Source organism: Vanacampus margaritifer, chromosome 1 (genome assembly GCF_051991255.1).
Source record: "Vanacampus margaritifer isolate UIUO_Vmar chromosome 1, RoL_Vmar_1.0, whole genome shotgun sequence".
Lineage (NCBI taxonomy): Eukaryota > Metazoa > Chordata > Actinopteri > Syngnathiformes > Syngnathidae > Vanacampus > Vanacampus margaritifer.
The window spans coordinates 20,203,695-20,226,274 of NC_135432.1; the positions used below are offsets into that span (position 1 = coordinate 20,203,695).

Sequence of the window (22,580 nt, forward strand, 5' to 3'; positions counted from 1 at the left end):
ATTTTTAAAGATTCTCAATCAGAATAGCCTTAGTATACAGTATATCTTTCCAAATGTCTATTTCATTTTATTTGGAATTTATTTCATTCATTTAAAACTCATTTAATTTAGTTATTTAGAACTGGATTTGCAAATACAAATACAGTACGTTGTCAAATTTGATTCAATAAATAAGAACAGTTGAATATTAATGTAAAATATCACTTTAATGCGGCCTTCTATTTTTTTAAACAAGGAAAATAGATAGATAAACTATTTCTTTCTCGGATCCATGCACGTACACGAATGGCAACAAAATAGTGAGATGACCACAAAGCAAAACAATGCTCTCTTTAAAACTTGACGTCAAGTTTAGCTTGTTGTTGTCTTACAAATGAAATCCAATAAAGTGTTGGCTTTTTTTTCTCTCTTTTCTTTTCTTTTTTTGCGCACATTGAAACAAAGGACGAATTAGCGCGTCCAAACACTAAAAGGAACAGCAGAGCTTTGATGGGATTTAGTGAAAGCTTGAGCTGTCAGTCAACAGCAGTTGTGGGCCCCCCCTCCGCCTCTCCCAAAACCCACCACCACCACCACCTCCTCCTCGTCGCCCCCTCCCCCCCACCGGGCAGCTGGCGGGATATAAACCCACGCACGTCCCGCGGCGGCCCCACAACTCCCCCTTCTCATCACCGTTCAGCCCGCTGGGAAACATGCCCGCCTCGCCTCCTGACTTTGGCGCCTTCTTCGTGGACCGGAGCATCGCGATGATGGCCATGGGGCCTCCCGGTCCCGGCCACGGCTATCTGGGGGCCCAGCAACAACACCTCGGGCTCCCCGTCACTTATTCTGGACTACACGGATACAACTTGATCCCCTTGGCGGCCCACCACCACCACAGACACGTCACGCACATGGTGAGCAGGCTGCGAATGACTTGAAAGTCCTTTTACATATCTATACGTTACTTATTTATATTCCTGCAACTTTGACTTCAAATGTATGCCTACTTTTACTCCGATGCAATTGTTAGCCATCTGCAAGAAGTACAACTCAGTTTTTAAAATCTAATAACAGAAAATTGCTTTTGATACTCTGCACGTCAGACTTTGACTTCCACCAAAACTTCTGTTAGGCCTACTTGTACTTTTACTCGAGTATAGTATGACACTGCGGTCATCCGAATTTGTTGTTGTTGTTGTTGCTAAATCACCACATTTATCTTGGTCTTGTTTTAATTGCAGCAAACGTGAGTAGGAAATAGCCATAATGCGAAAACTAATCGCGTGGGTTGGGACTCACCCACGTGATGCAACTCAGCCAATTGGATTCAAGATGTTTAATTGGTCTAAATCAATACTGTGCAGGTGGTCCTGCCTAAAGAATTCCGTTCCTATTAGCGTAACCCACGTTGGTATGCAATTGTTATTTACATTACAGCAGCCTAAATAACTATGTAAAAAAAAAAAAAAAGCACACACACACAAAGTGTAGGCCATAAATATGAAGCAAGCTAATGAAAAGTTGTGCATTATTAAGCACGTATTCAGTATTCTTATGCCTGCTTGAACAATGGCTTAGGATTGCCCGTAAAAAAAAAATGATAATAAAAAAAACGATGAAAGACAACAGAATTGGTGTTTTACTCCAAGTTTGTGTTTTTCAAGAAGAAAAAGTAGAAAATAATATAATTGACACAAAAATGATCAGAATTCCATTCAATTGTATCTCTAGATGTCTTATGATACAATGATTGGCAGCACATTGTAGAGCACGCTGTATATTCTTGTAAAAAAAAAAAGTGCTTCACATAGGCATGAAATACAGTCCTATAATGCAGACACACATTTGACATTTTACAATTAATACAAAAAAAGTACAAATTAAATGCCTTCATAAAGCAAACTGTGGGATCAAATGTACATGAAAAGACAAAAAAAAATCCATAGAATGAATATAACTCATACAGTATTAATCCAGTGCTTAATATTTTATTTAATATTTAAATGCATACAAAATATGCATAAAAAATAAGTGCTCAATCTAATAACAATAATTGTTTTGATAACAAGATTGTGCGCAAAATGGGGGCAAATTTTCCACTACTGAGTAAGTTTTGGGGTTGTCATGTTGGAGACGTTCACAGTTTGCACAAATAAATAAATAAGTCAGGTTTTGGGGCATGTTGAGAGCAGTTTCTTCATCAGAATGATATTGATAATGGGGAAAAAAAATGTGGTTGTAAGAGGTCCTTTGTACTGCCTGGTTCTTTGGCTGTAATGATTATTACCTCATTCACTGCCATTGGCGGCTATAAACGTCAAAAAAATATTTTTATTAGTTTAACTTTTTTCCACTTTTGTTAACAAGAGTATAAAAAAGTAGACATTTTTTTAAAAATAATCTTTTATTTTATTTTATTTTAAAGAAAAGATTATTAAAAATTAGGGACGTCAGGCGATTAAAATTTGTAATTGTAATTAATCACATGACTTCAATAGTTAACTCACGATTAACCACAAATTTGATATCTGTTCTAAATGTACAATAATATTCTTCTAGGTTTTCATACTTTTGTTTTTAAACTAATAGAAATAGTTTAAAAAAAAAAAATGTTGACGTCTATAGCCATCAATGGCAGTGAATGAGTTGATAAATAAATAAAATCCTTACTTTTGCATTTGCTGACAGATGCCACAAGATGGTGACAAAGCACTACTTTTATTGCTATATTGCTATTGTGATGGAGTTTGCTGTTAGTCAACATGCCACCAACTGTGCATCTCATTCCCAGGGCAACGCCTTTGACCTGAAGACCGCCGCCTCCCCCTACCACCATGCACTGCTGGCCCACGGGGGTCCCTTCTTCCCGCCGTATCGACCCAGCCCGGCGGAGGAGCCCGGACGAGGTGGGGCCAAGGTGGCCACCCGCGAGAGCACGGGGGCGCTGAAGGCGTGGCTTGGCGAGCACCTGAAGAACCCGTACCCCACCAAGGGCGAGAAGGTCATGCTGGCCATCATCACCAAGATGAGCCTGACGCAGGTCTCCACCTGGTTCGCCAACGCGCGCCGCCGCCTCAAGAAGGAGAACCGCGTCAGCTGGGCCTCCTCCAGGTCCAAGTCCGACGAGGAGGACGAGGAGCAGGAGAGCGAGGAGGAAGAGGAAGAGGAGGAGGAGGGGCCTTTGAGGAGGTGCCACGCGGACACCCGGGATGAGACGGTGCAGACGGGCGTCGAGAGTGCGCCGGAGAACGCGGCGGACGCGGGGGTGACGTCACAGGACGTGAGCGAGGGAGCGCACGTGCAGGTCCATCACACGCCCTCCCCTCCAGAAAGCAAAGACGCTCCAAAGCCCAAAATCTGGTCGCTGGCCGAGACCGCCACATCGGAGACGCTGAAGAAACCAACGGAGCACGCGTACCAGTCCGCCGGGAGGATGTGGGCCGAGTGGGCATCCAGAGGCGCCCGCCTGCTGCCCGCCTGTTACCCCGCCCACGAAATCCACTAATGACCTTCAGACAATGTCCACTATTGATGCACTTTAAACTCTCAGACGACAGGGATTGATTGGCGCTCATCCCTGGAAATCTGTTTCCAGACCAAAGATGTTTTGCATGTAAATAAAGGTAGATGTATTTTTCCAACAAACCTGTAAATTATGTTTCCTTTTGTCCGCTGATGGAGGAAGATTTCTACTTAAATAAAAGAGATTGAAGAGAAAAATCAAACTGTTTTCTTTTTATTCAGATCGCATGTTTTATTAGTTTCAGGTGCTGGAATGGGTTAACGGTAATTCCAATCATTTTGAGATGGTTGATTTGAAATACTCTAGTTGTATTTTTTATTTTTAAGAAAACAAAATCAAGACTGTCGAGAAGGGTTATACTGTATCTTTATTATTGTGGTTGTAGTTTGCAATGCAGTAGCTTAACTAATTCATATTGAGAGAATTGCTTAATCTTTTTTTCTTGTGTTTATATCACTGAATTGTTTTATGAGTAAAATGCATGTTATGTACTATATTTTTCTTCAATAAGGAATCAAACTCAGTTTATTTTAATGATAGAAACACATTACAGTACAGTACAGTACAGTTGTACGCATCACTGTAAACTACAACCATAAAAACAAACGTTATTACTTGTGTCAAAACAGCATTTTTGATTGGATATGGATATGGTAGCGAATACCATTCAATCGTGTAGGTGTACCTAATGTTGTGGTCTGTCTATTCATTGCGTCAAGTTGACCTGCCTATAGTGAGGAAAAGCAGTTCAGATAATGGAAAATAATGTTTTATTTGTATGTCAAAGTGACATTTGAAGATGAAATAAGATTATGACATTTTCATTTGAAATCCTGTTAATACTATTTCTTTTACGTTTTATCCCTCTAAAGTCACTTCCATTCTTTTAATTCTTTCTTTCTTTCTTTCTTCCTGACGTCCGACTCAAGTGTGTTACCATGTAAATTCCTTAATCCATTTGGAGGACAATGTGGAACCCTGGAAATTGTCCTCTTGTCTCATCTTTTCATGCTAATGAATCCTCATAGATTAGCTCCCAGTGCTTGAAGACACAACAAACTGATGAATATAAAGACACTTTGGCCTGATTACTGCCATTTGTACTTCAATCCATCCATCAATCAATCAATGATGCTAGGTAAATATACATTTGCTGTTATGGTATTTGTTATTAAATTAACGATTGATGCTATTAAATTACACGTTTAATTACTTTTGAGGTTTGTTAAACCATTTCTTGTGACCTGAGATTCTGTTCCAGTTTTATCGACATCTTGCGATAATGTATTTCATCACATTTAACGTTTTATGTAATAACACACCATCAAATCGACACATTGAAGCAGTGGAGTTGCTTTGCTCAAGGGCACCACAGCTGTAAACATGCGTTTGCCAAGGTAGGCTTGAGAATAGCCCCATTCTTAATACTTTACAGTCTGTTGCTATACTCTGCAAGTAAAGTTGAACCTTTGGCGCCCTCTTGTGGTCGCATCCATCCATCATAATAATGTTTGTCCTCATTATGGCTCGCATCTGAACTGGAGCCTATCCCAGCCGATTTTGGACAAGAGGAAGATACTTACCATAATCATCACCCCCACACTGAGTTTCTTCACCCACGAATTGCGTTCTGTGACGATCCAGAGCTACTTTCAACAAACAACTGCCAGACTACACTAGACCGAAACACCCCCTTTCCCATGCATACAACACTACAATACCCTTGTCATTTCAAAGCCAAAATGTAGAACGGCAGTTTTTCTTTATACAGATTAGCGTTAGCTTCTGCTATGTGGCATGTACTTGATTGCTTAGTAAAGTTGTCACCACAGTGAAGAAGAAAGTGAATTGCTACTTGCCCCCCCCTCTGGTTTGTGCTCCCACAAGTAGAAGAAGCTTGCTTGCTAGCTCCACCCCCGATTGTCATGGCGACAAAATCCGTAATTGCTTTTGGCGACCCAGCAGTGTGTTCAGGTGCCACTCGAGCAAATTGATTAAATTAAGCAAGACTATTAATAAACTGGGTGTGTAACATGCGCTATTCTTGATATTTGGCATATTTTGATAAAAAATATGTCACTGGGAAGTTTTTTAAATTGTGTGGAAGAACTGTTGCTAAACGAGACAAGCTACAACTTAATGACACATAAGTATCACATTTATTGAAGAGTGCTAAACCACGACAAACATCAAACAGTAACATTTTCAACTCTCACAAGTGTGTAAATAAATTAATGTTTTTAGAACATGCTGAGATCCTGCAAAATTGACAACTTAAGTTTTTATGGCCTTTGTAACACAGAAAGGAAAATGGGATAGTGTGGCAAATGTGGCAAACCTGCTGCCAAATAATCAGATCAGGCTCCAACAGACATGTAAGGCGTTAAACATCACAGCTTGATTTCGGCTCACACAGCTGCCTTCCCATCTCTGACAGTGCTGAGACTCATTCTGTCAACAAATATCATCATGTTACAAATCAAAGTGGGTGTAGGTGGTTGTCAAGTGCAATGTGCAGAAGGAAATAGCGCCGTACGGTACGGCGGAGAGCTCAGCACGGTATTTCACTGGTCACAGTCATGCTTTGGGATTCCTGCCGGGAAAGAACTTCTGCTTTTCCGTTCTCCTGCGTCACGTAGTTACCTTTGTCGCTTAAATGTAAAATTTCCAGCGCCACCGGATTCAGACCGTCCTCGTTCTCCTCTGGCTCGGCCGAGCCGCTGCTGTCCACCAGCGACGTCTGCACTCCAGGCAACATGGCCTCTTGGTGGTCGCGGCCAAAGGTTGGCGCCGCCATGAACCCAAATTTGGGGGGTTCTCTGTCACGCCGCGCACACGCCTCAACGCAGCTCTGACGCCACAAAGATAAACAAATGAGTTTTGGTTTGAAAATAAGTTGCAGTAAAATGAGGCCATGGTGAATAAATAATATACAATATGTTGGCAACGGTGACGAAAAAAGTATGGCGCACTGAGTGATATTTCCTATCTTAAGCTTGTTAGCTTAGCCTATCTTAGCATAGCATAGCATAGAGCCATGTGTCAAATGTAAAGATGTCAGTGTTTTTTTGTTGACAAAAGTTGTGTCCTTAGAGAATGAAAACACATTACAAACAATAAAAGATTTACCTTTTCATCGAAATCTCCTCTACCTAACAAAGACATAAGAAAGGGACAATGTGTCATAATGTGAAGCATCTGACAAGCGATTGGCTAGTGCAAAAACAAAACTGGGTTTCCTACAATATATTGATGTTTTATATGTCATATGGTGACTGTGTGGTCTAGTGTGTCTAATGTCGGATAAGAATATAGAGGGTTAAACTTCAGTGCAAAAACATTGATTTAAAAAGAAGGGATTTTTTGTTTTTAGTCAGAGAATTATTGACCTGTTGATGTGGACACATGAACTTCAACATGGATTACGCAAAAAAAGTGCCCAGTGTGAGAATTGAACTCGCAACCTTGAGATTATGAGACTGACGCGCCACCTACTGCGCTAACGAGGCCACATGCGCAGGTGCAAAACCGTAAAAAATGCTGCTCACATGCCCCACCGTACTGAATTCTCAAAAAGTCCATTTGCAGTGAAGGAAAGTGGCAAAAGAAATAAAATGTCATGTGTTGGTGTACATTTCAGTAAACTGAGGAGGATTGAACAAATGACGTTCGTACGTGCTGAGCGCCAAATCTTGACCGCAGCGATTAGCAGGATCCCAATCACAAGTAGCAACACAACACAGATGATGGCAACGCGCTGCCGCTGGTTCTTCTCTGCAACACAATAACAACACGTACGTAAACAATGCAATTAGAGTCATTCACGGAGGGAAAGCTGCAACAATGCAGAATTCAATCATGTGAAAAAATGCAATGAATGTTAATTGTCAAATGCATCTTTTAGCCCAGCGATTCTCAACGTGTGGTTTGTGTTGCATAGTGGTAGATTGGCTCCCTCTAGTGGTACATAAAAATAACAAAATTAAAGGGATGCTTGACTCATTGTGCCATTTTCAGCAATAAAAAGTTAATATTTTATCTAGAAAGAATTTGATAACTACATTATTCATTTTTGTACACAATTAATAGCTTTAAAAACACATTCTTTCACTTGCTGTTGACTGAAGATGACATCACCTGTGCTGAGGAGGTAGGTAACGGCCAATCATGGCTCACTTTGCTGACAGGTGAGCCAAGATTGGTCGTTAACTACTTCCTCAGCATAGGTGATTAGGTTATCTACAGTTGACAGCAAGTGGGAAGAAAATGGTATTAAATGTATAGAAAAAATAATGCAAGTATCAAATTAATTCTGGACAAAATATAAACTTTTTACTATTGAAAATGTCTCTACAAGTCAAGTGTACCTTTAAATACAAAATAAAATCTAATCTATTTAAAACATGACATACGATCAAAAATATTACAACGAATGAAAATATCAACTGAGGGCAAGAAAATAAAGTTAGACACAAATTAATTTAAGATTATTTTCTAGCAATGTTGTAAAAGTGATCTTTTGAAAATGTAAACACTAAGAGAGAAATAGTGCGACAAACATTTTATTTTTTTCCAAACGATTGTGAGAATTTTATTTATTTTTTTGATGGAAACCACTGATTCCACAGAATCGGAATAAGTAGGCGTAAATTGCTGATCCCAGAGAAACCACAGAAATGTGGCAAGCCTCATTGTGGAGCGGCGCTATAGGCCGCACGCGAGGAAGTCTCACATCCGCCCCGTGCACGTTACTTACCACAAACGACATCAGATTGGGCGGATCCGCTTCGCCCGATCACGTAACCACTCTCGCACCTGCAGAGCATGATGGGGCGTTCAATGAAACGAAATAACAACATAACAGTCGAGATAAGATATTTTGAGGTGGACGCATTTTTGCAACTTGCAATGCACTGACTTGGTCCATGTCAAACAGCTGCTGTTCCATGACGTCTGGTCGGAGAATGAGCCTTCAGGACATTTTTGGCACACCGTGTCACGGGTTTGAGTCGCTGCAACAAACAAAAGAGGAAAATTAGCATCGAATGAGAAGAATTTAGTATGTTAAATGTGCCACACCTTTAATGAGTGCCTCCCATCCGGGCTCACAAGGCCTGTGTGGTACACAGGTGAGGCACTCGCTACTGGAGCAGTGGAATCCAAGTTCACACATGCAGGTACTTTTTTCAGTTTTGCTAGTCTTCGCTGAAAGCTGAAAGTTTTTATCTGGGGGAGAAAAAAAAACCGACAGAAGCTCAGCACCACTGAACAAATGAAGCTGTGTAGTGAAAATGTCCTACTTGGGTCGCAGTACGGCTGACGTTTACACTTCTTCTCCGTCGTGTATTTGTCCTGGTACTCGTCCTCGTCGCATTGGAGGCACTGAGGATCTGCGCACGTGCTCAACTGAGACATGCTAGTGCCTAAAATGTTTTTTAATATTGTAAAAAAAAAAAAAGGCATAAAGATAATTTCAAGGTTTCAGATGTGTGCTTCTTTACTTTGTTGCTACTGAATGAACAATGTCGAGCCAGGAGACTGTTAGCTTAGCGTGTTAGCTTAGCTTGTTTTCCACATATTAACTCATTCACTGCCACTGACGGCTATAAACGTCAAAAATTCATTTGAACTATTGTTATTAGTTCAACTTTTTTTTTCCACTTTTGTTAACAAGATTATGAAAATGTACATTTAGAACAGTTCTATTAGTTTGAGCTTTTTTTCACACTTTTGCTAACAAGAGTATGAAAACCTAGATTTTTTTTTATTGTACATTCAGAACAAATATAAAATTTGTGATTAATCGTGAGTTAACTAGTGAAGTCTTGCGATTAATTACAATAAAAAATGTTAATCGCCTGACGAGATGCTAATTAAAAATTAGGTGCGTCAGGCTATTAAAATTTGTACTCGTAATTAATTACATGACTTCAATAGTTAACTCCTCACGATTAATCACAAAATTTTTTACAGTAAAAAAAATCTAGGTTTTCATACTCTTGTAAACAAAAGTGGAAAAAAAATGTTAAACTAATAGAAAGAGTTAAAATGATTTTTTTTACGTATATAAACGTCAATGGCAGTGAATGAGTTAAGGGGGCAGTTTTTTGGGGAAGGGGGGGCACTATTATTATTATATTTGTATTTTATATGTTTGTATGTGTGTATATTCTTTTTTTTTTAAGAAGAAGAAAAAAAGATTGTGGTTTACCCGGTAGACACTTTTGGCAGCACTGTCCATTGAGCTCGTACTGAGTCGGCGGGTCACACTGAAGCCGAGCTGCAACAATCACCTGGACAACAAAACGCAACACTTCATTTTCACTTCATTTAAGAATGAACTGGTCAGTTGGATAGAATGATAGCTTGCAAATAAACAAGGGCTTCAGTTCAAAGTTAGAAAAAAAAAAACGGCACGCGATGAACTGGTTTAAAATAAGCAGAAAGAACACTTTCTCTTTCATCCCTAAAGGCATCACAGGGACACTTATGACAAGAAGATGTTTTCACTAATAATACAATATACATTTATACACACTATTAAGAAGCATGCAGGCTTCACCATCGCTACTATGTTTGTTTTGGCTTTCGCTTAATGTTGACTGTAGTTATAACAATTTACTACTGTATTAGCGTTGCCAAAGCTAACTATGCACTGGGACTTCGGAACAAATTCAAGTCGAACGGACCGCGTGGGTCGCAGGTGCCCAGTCCATGTTGTGAAATCAAAAGTGAAAGTAAAAGCAAGTGAAAGTAAAAGCAAGTTGTTGTTTTTCCAGCTGTTTTTCATGGCATTTATCAACACACGTTAAGACGACAATATGTCGTTCGTTGCACAGAATTAACGAATACTCACTGTGGCTGCACACAGCGCCGTCGTCATTATTGAAAGAATCTTCATCGTCAGACCTCCAAGTGGACGGGAAAGGCGGCGCGTGTCTCTCTGCCCTGCGGATCTTCAAAACTCGCTGGGCTACTCATTTAAGAGGGAGCGAGAGGAGATGGAAGTGGGTGGAGTTTGGGGGACTTTCCACAAGTCCACTGACCATTTCCCGGAAGACATTTACAGCCACAATTCCATCCAAACTATGAAAACATTAACTCATTCCTTTATTAAATAATAGCATAATCATAACTCGATAGTCCAATTTCTATAGAAATTGGATGTGAATACAGAAAATCTGAAATGCTTTAGAAATTAGAAATTAGAAAGGTTGAATTGGTAAACAAAGTTATAATTTATACAGTGTGTAACTTGCTAAAAGCAAAGCGCAGAGAGTGTCAGTCACCAAAATACATGAGTGGAGTCATTATGGGTTTTTTTTGTTAGTTTTTTTACTGCTTATTGTATGGCAGGTGTAATAAGACAGAGTACAGCATGCAAATTGTAAAAATAAATAAATAAAAATGAACCAGGAATTCAAAATGTGGAAATCTCAGAGTGATTTAAATCCACAGAAATTGAGGTGCATAGCTGAAATTTAAGGTCTGAACTCAAGAGAGGATAAACATACTGGAGGAAAAAGATGAGCATGTACAGGCTCATCTGCAAAGTATTACAGATGAGCTACAGCGTTGCCATAGAGAGCATCTAGATTTGAACCAGAACTTTTGATCTGCAGTCAAACACTCTACCACTGAGATACATACCCAAACAACAAAGTTCCACACAGTCAAACTGTACAGTATAAGGTAGCACGTCGCAAAAGCAGAAGTTGTAGCACTGTTGTTCTTGGCCACACCTCTGCATCACACATCAAAACTATACTAAGGAATTCCCCTGCAACATTCTCACCCAGGGATTTTCCTTTAAAAGCCATTTGAGTTTCTGGCGTGATCAGAGGTACCAGTATGGATAAAAAAAAAAAAAAAAAAAAATACACATATACAATAAACAGTGTAAAAAAAAACAGCAACCCTCATCTGATTTCATTTGAATGCCTAATATGGGGGCGGATGCAATGCACATTTTTCTATTTGACACGTGGCTCTTCATTCCGAGAAGAAAACAAGCTTTGCTTTGAACTTCTTGCCATTCTTTAAGTTGAATTAAGAAAAGTAACTTTGTAAAATGTTCCTTGGAATCAATACAATACAATACTTTCCATATCCAATTTTGTGCATTAATTTAAGATGTTTATTTTCAGTCCAAATTTTTTTTAAATGGATGGATTTTTTAATGAATACAAATGTGTTGTGTTCTTTTATAGCATTAAATTATTGGTTTATTCTTCATAATAAAGTAATCAAATAAATGAGAATGAATTATTATCTATTATTAAAATAAACAATGTTACCTGTTTTACATACATAGGCCTACATATCTTTTTTTATTTTTGTTTTGTTTTGTTTTTATAAATACATTCATTTATGTATGACGGAGCCCACCTATCCATTTATCAAATCAAATCTGGGCTTTGAGGACAAATATTTGCCCAGCTTTTCCTAACTTAACTTTTCATACTATTAACAGTCATTAAGTTAATTTTTTTATGATTGTATGTCTTTCACATCACTTGTCGTTAAAGTTTAAAATATTTTGACATTAAAGTTAAGTATGCGTTTTTTTTTAATGAAAGTTGTACCCTTGTAGGAAAGTAAAAAATGTTCTATTGTTACTTAAAACATTGTCTGTGCGGTTCATAAATTATTTGACCATGTAAGGGATTATTTTCTATTTACATTAGGCCAACAGTATTTCTTGTGAGAGAAAAAAGTATCAAAGGTAAAACATAAAAAGAAGGGGAAAATGGTGCCATCTTGTGGATTTGGAAGGCACTGCTAATGCTACCTTTGAGCCTCCATAGCAGTAGAGAAAGTAATAACACTATTACTCACTATTACAACTATTTGTAATTAATTTCACACACACACACACACACACACACACACACACACACACACACATATATATATATATATATATATTCACCCCCCCCCCTCTCTCTCTCTCTCGAACAATTAGCTGTATCCAAGCATGTCACCAAACCGGTGGTAGACTTTCTCTAATGTGAGAGTGAAACGCTGTCTCTGACTGTCGACCAGTCAAGGGTGCAGTCCCCACCTGAGAGAGAGCACAGCTTCCAGCCAATCTGAATAGTATTAAGCGGTATAGAAAAGTGAATCATGAATATCAAGTGAATTCAATTATGCCGGGCTCAAACTGGAGCAACGAAAACTTTACAGTTGCTGTAAAATGGGCTACTTCTTAGCTAGCGTCCCTCCCTAGTCATTTTTATGCAATTCATTTTCCCATGTCAAAGTTTCCTTGAGCAAGACACTGAACCCTCATTTGCTCCAAGTGAGACCTGGCAGCAAAATGCAGCTGAAGTCCTAATTGCGTAGGTTTGGGGGAAATTTTACTTTTGTGGTTCCAATTAGTCAAATAAATAAACAAAAGAAAATTAAATTTAATTGATTTAATTGTCACTATTTCAAAAGCAACGACTGACATATTACATTTCGGGAAGTTAAATGCAAAAAATGTAACCTTTGATTCCAGTACCCCATCTTCCTCATTTCAAACTTCCCTTTTAGAGTCCCACCCGAATGATGATGATGATGATGATGATAATGTGTGTCACTGATGCGGGTTGCTCACATGTGCAGACGTGTGCTCCCTGAGGAGAAAGCTGAAAGGTAGGGAGAGGGAGGTGTGGCCTCGTCAGGACTGACATACCAACAAGAAGTGGAACCTGAGAAGAAAGTGGGCGGGAAGTACAACACAACATTACAACAGCAAATGTTTTTTTTGTTTGTTTTTTTTAGGAGCCGATCAGCGCAGGAAAGGAAGCAAACAACTCCAGGTGCACCGGATTTGAAGACTAACTCCGAGAATGCCCAGTTTAGGAGCAAAGAAGAAAGACCATGCGTCCAGAATGGAGAGATTCATTGAGGACTTGCCACCGGTAAGATACCACTGCGCCTTGGGACAAGAAAGTTGTCATGTTAAAGTTGTCATGTTAAAGTTGTCATGTTAAGCGGCAACTTGTCCAAAGTGTCATCACGCCGCAACTCTGAAGGTGCACTTTCGTTCCGTTTATGGAAAAGATCTCAAACTTTCAGTACTTCCTCACTTTAAATGTGTGCAAACACTGCCATTGAAAAGCTTATATTTACTGCAGCGGTTCCTCTTTAACAGCACGGCTCCCTAGTGGATAACATGTCTGCCTCACAATTCCGAGTTTCAGGGTTTGAATCTCAGCTCCTGTCTTTCCCGTGCTTAAAATCTTAGGAAGAAGAACACATGATATTTCGGCGCAGTTTTGGATGCGGGAATTTATTTTTCACTTTTGTTAACCACCATACTCAGTTTTATATCTATTTATAATGCGCAATTAATTTATTTACAAAAATGTTAATAATATCCTAAAATATTCCATTTAACACCTTAATAGACAGCAAATAAGTACTGTATAAGACTTCAAAAATATTTCAATATTAGCACTTATTAAGACCTTCCCCCAGTATTTATCTTACGACAATAAGGAATTCTTCATTAACTTTTGCAGTCAATGTGTTGTTGAGTAACATCAATTTGACATTTTCATACAAATAAAAAAATGAATTAAATGATGCCTCACCTGTTTGCTGAGTTTGGTCATGTGACCTTGGCAAGCAGAGCAGTGATTGGTTGTTACCTGAGCCCTGAGCACTTGTGATGTCATTTTCAGTCAACAGCAAGTAGCAAAATGGCCGCCCCCTAAAACGGTTAAAAAAACGGCTGGATTTTGCTGCTCAATTTATATTCCACAAACGCAATATTAATCAGAATAGACTAGTGGTGCTATATTTTGTAGTTAACTTGCATTTAATGAGAAAAGAAATGAGACCATATGCGTCCTCATCAAATTGTGATGTGTTGTGATTGCAGCTGAGCAACGAGATGCAGCTGAGCATCATGAACAAGGTGAAGACCGGAGAGTTGTCCATCGACGATGCTCTGGACCTGGCCAGGAAAGACCAGTTCACCAAATTGCAGAGTGACCTTGACGACGAGGTCAGAACATCCGATTCATATTGTCTTTATGCTGACCTGACGCGATGATGTTTTCATCCCGTGGCAACGTTATTGCTCACAGTTGTACTAGACATGGGAGATATTTTCATGTGATGATATGCGGTGCGGTATTTACAAGCATTGCAGTCCATGTATGTGTCGTCATAGGTGAGCTGGGCTCACATTCACACCTGAGCAGGAATCAATCCCATGCTCTTCCCACTTGAACACCACCGACTCCCATTCATTTGTTTCTTTGAAATGTCATCTCAGTGACATCATGTCAGCATTCACACGCAATATCTGTGTCATTTCAATTCCTTATTTGATTGCTGTTGAGTGAAAACCTTGGAAGTCCACTTCATGATGACTTTGACTTTTAGCACCATGAAATTCTCCGTTAAAAGCACGTAGAGCTATACAATTACAACCAATGAAAGCATCGCCATTGTCCGCCACGACTATTCTCCAAAAAACATCGCTATCACTTTAATTATTCCAAGTGCTGAGAACCTTGAATAAAAGTAGTGTCAAATGTTTATGTTGAGGAGATGATTAAAGGTAGACTTAGTAGTGCAGTGGTGCATGCGGGAGGCTTGATTTCCACTAAGTGCCTCAAGACCCTATGGTTACATCAGAAAGGGCGTTACTATGTTAGGCATAAAAACTGTACTTGGTATTCTCTGATCGAACAAGCTAAAAGTCTCAGCAACATTAAAACATTTTTTATAAAAGAGCTCTTTTCCAAAATGTTACAAAGCAGTGGTGCTCAAATGTTTTACATCAAGTGACTGCTAAAACTGCTTTTTAAAAAATGAATTAAAAAAATACAAATAAATTGACCACCATCATACCCAACAGTAAAATCTAGTAATTCATCGGCCTAATTCGTTTTCATCCTAAAAGAGACAGTATGTACCATTAACTCATTCACTGCTATTGACGTCCACTTTTGTTAACAAGAGTATGAAAACCTAGATTTTTTAAAAATGGTATATTTAGAACAGATATAAAATTCATGATTAATAATGAGTTAACTATTGAAGTCAATCATTAATTACATTTGAAAATCACCTGACGCAATTTTAAAAAAAGAAGAAAAGATGCATCGTGAGTTTACTAGTGAAGTCATGCGATTAATTACGATTACAAATTTTAATCGCCCTAATTTTTTATAATCTTTTCTTTTCTTTTTAAACAAAACATTTTTTGTTTAATTTTAATAATCTTTTTTTTTTATAAGAAAAGATTATTAAAAATCAGGAGCGTCAGGCGATTCCATTTTTTAATCGTAATTAATTGCATGACTTAACTCACGTTAACTCACGATTAATCACAAATTTTATATCTGTTCTAAATGTACAATAAAAAAAAAATCTAGGTTTTCATACTCTTGTTAACAAAAGTGGAAAAAAATGTTAAACTAATAGAAATTGTTCAAATGAATATTTGACGTCTATAACCATCAATGGCAGTGAATGAGTTAATGGTAGAAGTAGCACACTTTGAGAGTCACTGTAATAAATCAGATTGGATCAAACTGTGAGAAAATCATTTGTGCAGGCCTATAGATTACAGCTGTTAAACAAAAGATTAAATTAATGGCATTTGGAAAATATCCTAATCATGTGATACATGCAGGTAAAAACCGTGTGTGTAAAACTCTGATATATGTCAATTTCAATGTTCACAAGGTATCACTGAAATGCTTTAATAGCCAACCTGATATTTTTTTCTTGCCAAACATTGGCACAAGCTAAGAGGAACATAAACATGCAGACATTCCAAACAATGTTGCTTCAATATTTTAAAACATTAAACCCTAATGTTTGTGAAAAGGTAGATTTCAGTTGCCAGTAAAAAACAAAAATCTGTCTAAACTCGCTTGGTGGCGTCTATTAAGCAGCGCTCTGTATTAACAAAAATAGATATTTTTTATCGCTCTAAAATACGCCGTTGTCATCGGACTGTGATGATGTATTTGTTCAGTTCTCCCATTCAGACATTTGCTAGATGATTTGTTCTGACAGGAAAACATCACGTACAAAATCTACTTATTGAATAAATGGTGATACTATCGGACATTTTGTCATCTATTAATCTCTTGTTTTATGTATTCATTATTTATTATGTCGTCACTGTTGACGCAGGAAGAGCTTCCTTCACACTACAACTTCAGTGTGCACAAGCATGGACGCTACCGGTGGAAGAAACGAGTTCTTCAGGTATCTATCTATCTATCTATCTATCTATCTATCTATCTATCTATCTATCTATCTATCTATCTATCTATCTATCTATCTATCTATCTATCTATCTATCTATCTATCTATCTATCTATCTATCTATCTATCTATCTATCTATCTATCTATCCATCCATCCGTCCATGCAGATGGATTTCACCACAAAAATGCTCTGCACGATCGAAAAAGGGATCGTCAAGCGCCAGCTTCCCTTTGTTATCGTCAAGAGTTGCGATGACGGAGTCGGTTCCAGATTCTCTATTTCATTCAAAGGGCACCATGATTACGAACTGGAGGCCACTTCAGTGGATGACAAGCACAAGGTTGAATTTGACACTCCTTACACAAACAACAATTTGTTTCGCACCCATGTTTTTGCTCTCTCTTTATTATTGTGTGTGCTTCCTTTGCTCCAGATAATGCAGCTTGTTCACCAGATCATTTACAGAAACATCTACAGTCATGCTGAGGGGGGCCGTGCAGGGACACACCAGCAGCCTCAAGCGTCACAAACCCTTCGGAAAGGTGTCCTTTTGCTGCACAAGGGTGGACTGGCATCATTCCGATGGGTCAAGTACAAACATTTTCTTCTAGGTCAATAATAATAACAACAACAACACTAATAATAATAGTAATAATAATATTAACAGTAGTAGTTAAAGCACTATATAAAAAACAATACATTTACCATAATAATATGTTGTTATTCTTATTATTATTATTAATAATATAACAATAATAATTTTGAATAGTAAAGTTAAGGTCAAAATTAAATTAGCCCCCAAGCAACTATTGTGCAATTATGTTGTGCTTTCAAAACACACAGAAAGTTGGCCTTTTTTAACCCCAGCTCTAATAATAATAATAATAATAATAATAATAATAATAATAATAATAATAATTCGTAGATAGAGCACTATATAAAAAACATTCAATTTACTATAATATATTATTATTATTTGTATTTAATAATAATATCAATTATTATTATTATTTAATATTATGAATAAAACAGTAATAAATTATTATTATTACTATTCTTATTTAACATTATTATTATGAATATAACAGTAATAATTTTGAATATTAAAGTTAAGGTCAAAATTAAATTAGCCCCCAAGCAACTATTGTGCAATTATGTTGTGCTTTCAAAACACACAGAAAGTTAGCCTTTTTTAACCCCAGCTCTAATAATAATAATAATAATAATAATAATAATAATAATAATAATAATAATAATAATAATAATAATAATTCGTAGATAGAGCACTATATAAAAAACATTCAATTTACTATAATATATTATTATTATTTGTATTTAATAATAATATCAATTATTATTATTATTTAATATTATGAATAAAACAGTAATAAATTATTATTATTACTATTCTTATTTAACATTATTATTATGAATATAACAGTAATAATTTTGAATATTAAAGTTAAGGTCAAAATTAAATTAGCCCCCAAGCAACTATTGTGCAATTATGTTGTGCTTTCAAAACACACAGAAAGTTAGCCTTTTTTAACCCCAGCTCTAATAATAATAATAATAATAATAATAATAATAATAATAATTCGTAGATAAAGCACTATATAAAAAACATTCAATTTACTATAATATATTATTATTATTATTTGCATTTAATAATAATAACAATTATTATTATTATTTATTATTATGAATAAAACAGTAATAAATTATTATTATTGCTATTCTTATTTAACATTATTATTATGAATATAACAGTAATAATTTTGAATAGTGTAGTTAAGGTCATAATTAAATTAGCCCCCTAGCAACTATTGTGCAATTATGTTGTGCTTTCAAAACACACAGAAAGTTAGCCGTTTTTTAACCCCAGCTCTAATAACAATAATAATAATAATAATAATAATAATAAGTAATAGTTAAAGCACTATATAAAAAGCATTCAATTTACTATAATATATTATTATTATTTATTATTATTTAATAATAATAATAATTATTATTATTATTTAATATTATTATGAATAAAACAGTAATAAATTATTATTATTTAAAAATATTATTATGAATATAACAGTAATAATGGTGAATAGTGTAGTTAAAGTCAAAATGATTAGGCCGCTAGTAACTATTGCACAATTATGTGGTACTATCAAAACACACGTTAGCCGTTTTTAACCCCAGCCATAATAATAATACTAATAATAATAATAAAAACAGTAATTTGAGCATTAAAAAAATAAAAATTCTCACGTGCATATCAAACTGGTAGCCCTTTACACTAATCAGTAGACAAGAAGTAGTCTTCAGTTTTAAGAAGGTTGATGACTCAGAGTTTAGAAGAACTCCTGCATTCTAGAGATGAGCCTAGCCGCCACTTAAAAAAACAAAAGCATGATCTCCTTCACTGTCATTCCAGATATGAGGTCCAACTGCACCCTGGCCAGCTAACACTGATACCCTTCAGTCGGCAAGGCGCCGCCGAGGGCGATCGGGTGTCCGCCACGCCTCTAAGCGTTGTCATCCATCTGTCGGACGGCGACACCAGTGTCCAGAAACCTCACAGTGCCGATACCTTCACCCTGGTCACTCGCAAAAATCAATACCAGTGAGTGCAGGTCTCCATGTCAACGTGATAAGAATTCATCTCAGATATCATAAGAACCGTCTTCATATTGTGAATGCTATTAGCGTCCCTATCGATATCAAACATCTTCCAGCATAATATTCCATTCAAGTAGAACAAAGCATAAGCACGTTGTGGCTTTCTGCTTTATTACAGCTTCAGAGTGCCTCCGTCGTCCCAGCCACTTCCCGGTGCTGTGCAGACGGAACGGGATGCTTGGGTCCAGGCCGTCAGCAAGTTGTGTTCGGACTGGAAAAGAAAGTCCAAGAGTGAGCGCATGTTTGTGGGCGGCGAGAGCCTCCGACATCTCGGCATCGCAGAAGACGAAGGGGAGGACAACAACGGCTCGGACGACAACGGCTCGGACGACAACGGCTCGGACGACAACGGCTCGGACGACAACGGCTCGGACGACAACGGCTCGGACCTCGAGTCTGCTGACGAGGATGTTTATGAAGATCCCAATGTGGCTCATCAAACCAGTCAAGTTCCTGATGTTCCAACACAGACTGCCCCTGATCCTACCCCCTCCCACCCTGGCCCACCACCCTCTAACCTGGAGCCTCCAAACAATGTAGCAGATTCAATAGGGGACAAAGTTCCTTCTACCAAGACAATCCCGTTGCCCCCACCTTTACCATTCAGGTTCAAAATCAGTCCAAGACAGAACCGCACAAAGGCTTTCCACTGGGACATAGTTGGACCTGACAAGGTACCACATCACCGACATCCATTCTGTAGAGTACATTTTACACTTGGAAGAAAGTAAAAAAGAATATAAAAAGCCACTCAAGGGTTGCGGAACAAACCCACAACTTCAGTTTAGGAGACAGATAATCTACTCCCTTAGCCATGCAGCTGCTGCTGTGTGTTGATATATCGCCGGTGTCAGCTGGATTCTTTGCAACTCAAAACCAAAAATTATGTTTTTGGTCTCCTTTGAGATACAAGCAAACAGTAGGAGTGGCATAGCTCAGGTGGTAGAGTCTCCCAAGCTAAAGGTTGTGAGTTTGTTCCTTAACCCTTTTGTAACTTTTTTTTGTAAAAAAAACAAAACAACTAGTAAGGCTTAGTCAAAATCTCTCCTTCCAAAATTAAGTAAAAAACAACAACAAAAAAACAACTTTTTTTCTTCTTCATGTGATAGACACTAAATATGCTTTGAGTCAAATTTACTCTGAATATTTTACTGACAAATGTGTTTCTTTGCAGATAGCAAAATCAGTTTGGAGGAAAGGAAGCCGGCGAACGCTCCAAGTGGACACAACGCGCTTGTACATGCAGTTTTCTGTAAAAAAGGTGCAAACCTTGGGCGCACCGGAGCCCAGCACCGCACAACACATCATGCTCAACCAGAAGATCGCACACAACTTCAGTGAGTAACCACACATGCTGTCATTATCGATGTGTGTTGTCTTTAATACTTACAAAAACGTGTATGTCAGTTAACACCAAAGACCAAATTGTGTTTAATGTTCACAAGATTACAAAATGATCGGCTATTCGTCTACAAAAACATATTTAAAAGTGGTGTTGTGAAAGCTGCTTGCGTGGCGTTCCCGCATGATATTACCATGACGACGAGCCCCGAGTCTGAAGAAAGAACAGTGAAGAAAAAGAAAAGTGAGCACACCCTTGATATTTTTCATGGGACAGAAATTACACTTGCAACAATGTTATGATGATCCCCTCAAAATAACACAGCCAATAATGCCTAAACCGCCAGCAACAAAAGTGAACATACCCTAAGGTTTAGAGAGATATTCGTTCGGTTAAGGTGAACGGTATGGGATTTTTTAATAGGTTTTAGGTGAACTAATGAATACACACTCACACGCACTCACACACGCACATGCACGTACACATACTCACCCACATACAAAATAAAAATTAAAAAAAAATATATATATATATATAAAAAAAAAAAGAGAGAGCAATGATGATGACATGTCAAATCGGTAAAATTACCGAATGAACAATACTGAGCTCTCCATAAAAAAAATAGAAATAAAAAAGAGAGGTATTCGTAAACAGATGCCAATAACGGGCGGCACCGACGATCAACATCTCGGTTTTATCTGGGTTAAGAAGCAAAAAATTAAACGACATCCAGTGTTTAATGTCGGCGAGGCACGCCTCCAAATTACAGCAATTATGCGGATCTGTTATTTGTAAAGGCAAATGTAATTGCGTATTGTCAGCATAACAGTGAAAGTTTATGTATAATATCACCGAGCGGAAGCAAATAAATGTTAAACAAGAGAGGGCCAAGTACCGACCCTTGTGGGACTCCACACGTAACGTTACATAACTCTGAGGTGGCATTGCCATGGATTACACGGTGCGTTTTCTCTCTGAGGTAAGAACGAAATCCACGAGTGTGCTAAGCCTGAAATACCAATACATGTTTGGAGACATTCGAATAGTATGTTATGATCGATGGTATCGAAGGCGGCGCTTAAATCGAGTAATAATAATATTGACGAGGCATTGGAGTCCATTGCTAGGAAAAGATCATTTGTCACTTTAGCAAGGGCTGTGTCAGTAGAGTGAACGGCCCTGAATCCCAACTGAAAAGGTTCGTATTGATTGTTAGCGGCCATGAAATCATTCAGCTGTTGCACAACAACTTTTTCAAGTATTTTTGCAATAAACGGTCAATAATTACAGAGACTTTCTGGGTCGAGGTTAGGTCGTTTTAGTAGAGGTTGAATAACAGCATTTTATTTTTTTTAAAGCTACTGGAACAGTGCCAGTAAAAAGTGATACATTTATCATATTTAAAGATAATAAAGAATGATTGAATCAGTTTGCCCGGAAGCAGGTCAAGCAAGTTGTTTGTTTGGCCGCACTAACCAGATGTGTAGGGTTTACAAGTCATATTTGATTGAAATGAGGACAGTTATTACAGCTGTCTCTATTAATATCAGACATTGTGCGATTTAACTGCGATTTAGGCACAGAGCCCAAAGTCTCATCTCTGATCAACGGAATCTTTCGTATAAAAAATTGCGTAAAATCGTGCTGTTGTGTTAACATCGCTACTGTATCAAATGAGTATTTAGGGTTATTTTTTTATGAAGACCGATCATTTTAGAGAATTCATTCGTTTTTGCTAAAGCCAGAGCTTTTTTATATTTATGCAAGCAATCGCACCATGCTTGACAAAAGACCTCAAGTTTTGTTGCACGCCATTAGCGCTCAAGCCGTC

At 37.7% G+C, this 22,580-nt stretch overlaps 3 protein-coding genes across 7 annotated transcripts in view; 2 read left to right on the forward strand and 1 right to left on the reverse strand.

Moving 5' to 3' along the window:
- The first annotated feature begins 434 nt into the window (after positions 1-434).
- Positions 435-4,629, forward strand: irx7 (iroquois homeobox 7). Its single transcript, XM_077575983.1, has 2 exons — positions 435-896; positions 2,774-4,629. Exons 1-2 carry the CDS (start codon positions 693-695, stop codon positions 3,485-3,487), a joined length of 918 nt encoding a protein of 305 aa, XP_077432109.1. The 5' UTR covers positions 435-692; the 3' UTR covers positions 3,488-4,629.
- A 1,006-nt stretch (positions 4,630-5,635) lies between these two features.
- cd40 (CD40 molecule, TNF receptor superfamily member 5) lies at positions 5,636-10,521 on the reverse strand. 2 transcript variants are annotated; one of them, XM_077551861.1, is made up of 9 exons: positions 10,362-10,521; positions 9,717-9,798; positions 8,806-8,928; positions 8,585-8,731; positions 8,424-8,517; positions 8,262-8,320; positions 7,181-7,279; positions 6,635-6,657; positions 5,636-6,356 (listed from the first exon to the last, which is right to left on the reverse strand). In XM_077551861.1, the coding sequence occupies exons 1-9, from the start codon at positions 10,404-10,406 to the stop codon at positions 6,057-6,059; spliced, it is 972 nt and encodes a 323-aa protein (XP_077407987.1). In that variant the 5' UTR covers positions 10,407-10,521; the 3' UTR covers positions 5,636-6,056. The 2 variants fall into 2 exon arrangements, with proteins under 2 accessions (XP_077407987.1, XP_077407996.1); XM_077551870.1 differs by lacking the exon at positions 9,717-9,798.
- Positions 10,522-13,108: 2,587 nt separating this feature from the next.
- Positions 13,109-22,580, forward strand: part of LOC144058132 (uncharacterized) — a 50,418-nt gene continuing 40,946 nt past the window's right edge. For 3 of the 4 annotated variants that reach the window (XM_077576402.1, XM_077576418.1, XM_077576429.1), the window contains exons 1-9: positions 13,109-13,144; positions 13,274-13,413; positions 14,379-14,504; positions 16,655-16,729; positions 16,898-17,071; positions 17,165-17,322; positions 19,163-19,351; positions 19,526-20,081; positions 20,582-20,744. In XM_077576402.1, the coding sequence (XP_077432528.1) occupies positions 13,342-13,413; positions 14,379-14,504; positions 16,655-16,729; positions 16,898-17,071; positions 17,165-17,322; positions 19,163-19,351; positions 19,526-20,081; positions 20,582-20,744 (1,513 nt within the window). In that variant the 5' untranslated portion in view covers positions 13,109-13,144; positions 13,274-13,341. Of the gene's footprint in view, positions 13,145-13,264; positions 13,414-14,378; positions 14,505-16,654; positions 16,730-16,897; positions 17,072-17,164; positions 17,323-19,162; positions 19,352-19,525; positions 20,082-20,581; positions 20,745-22,580 lie in introns of those variants that run through there. The other variant, XM_077576411.1, reaches the window with a different exon arrangement.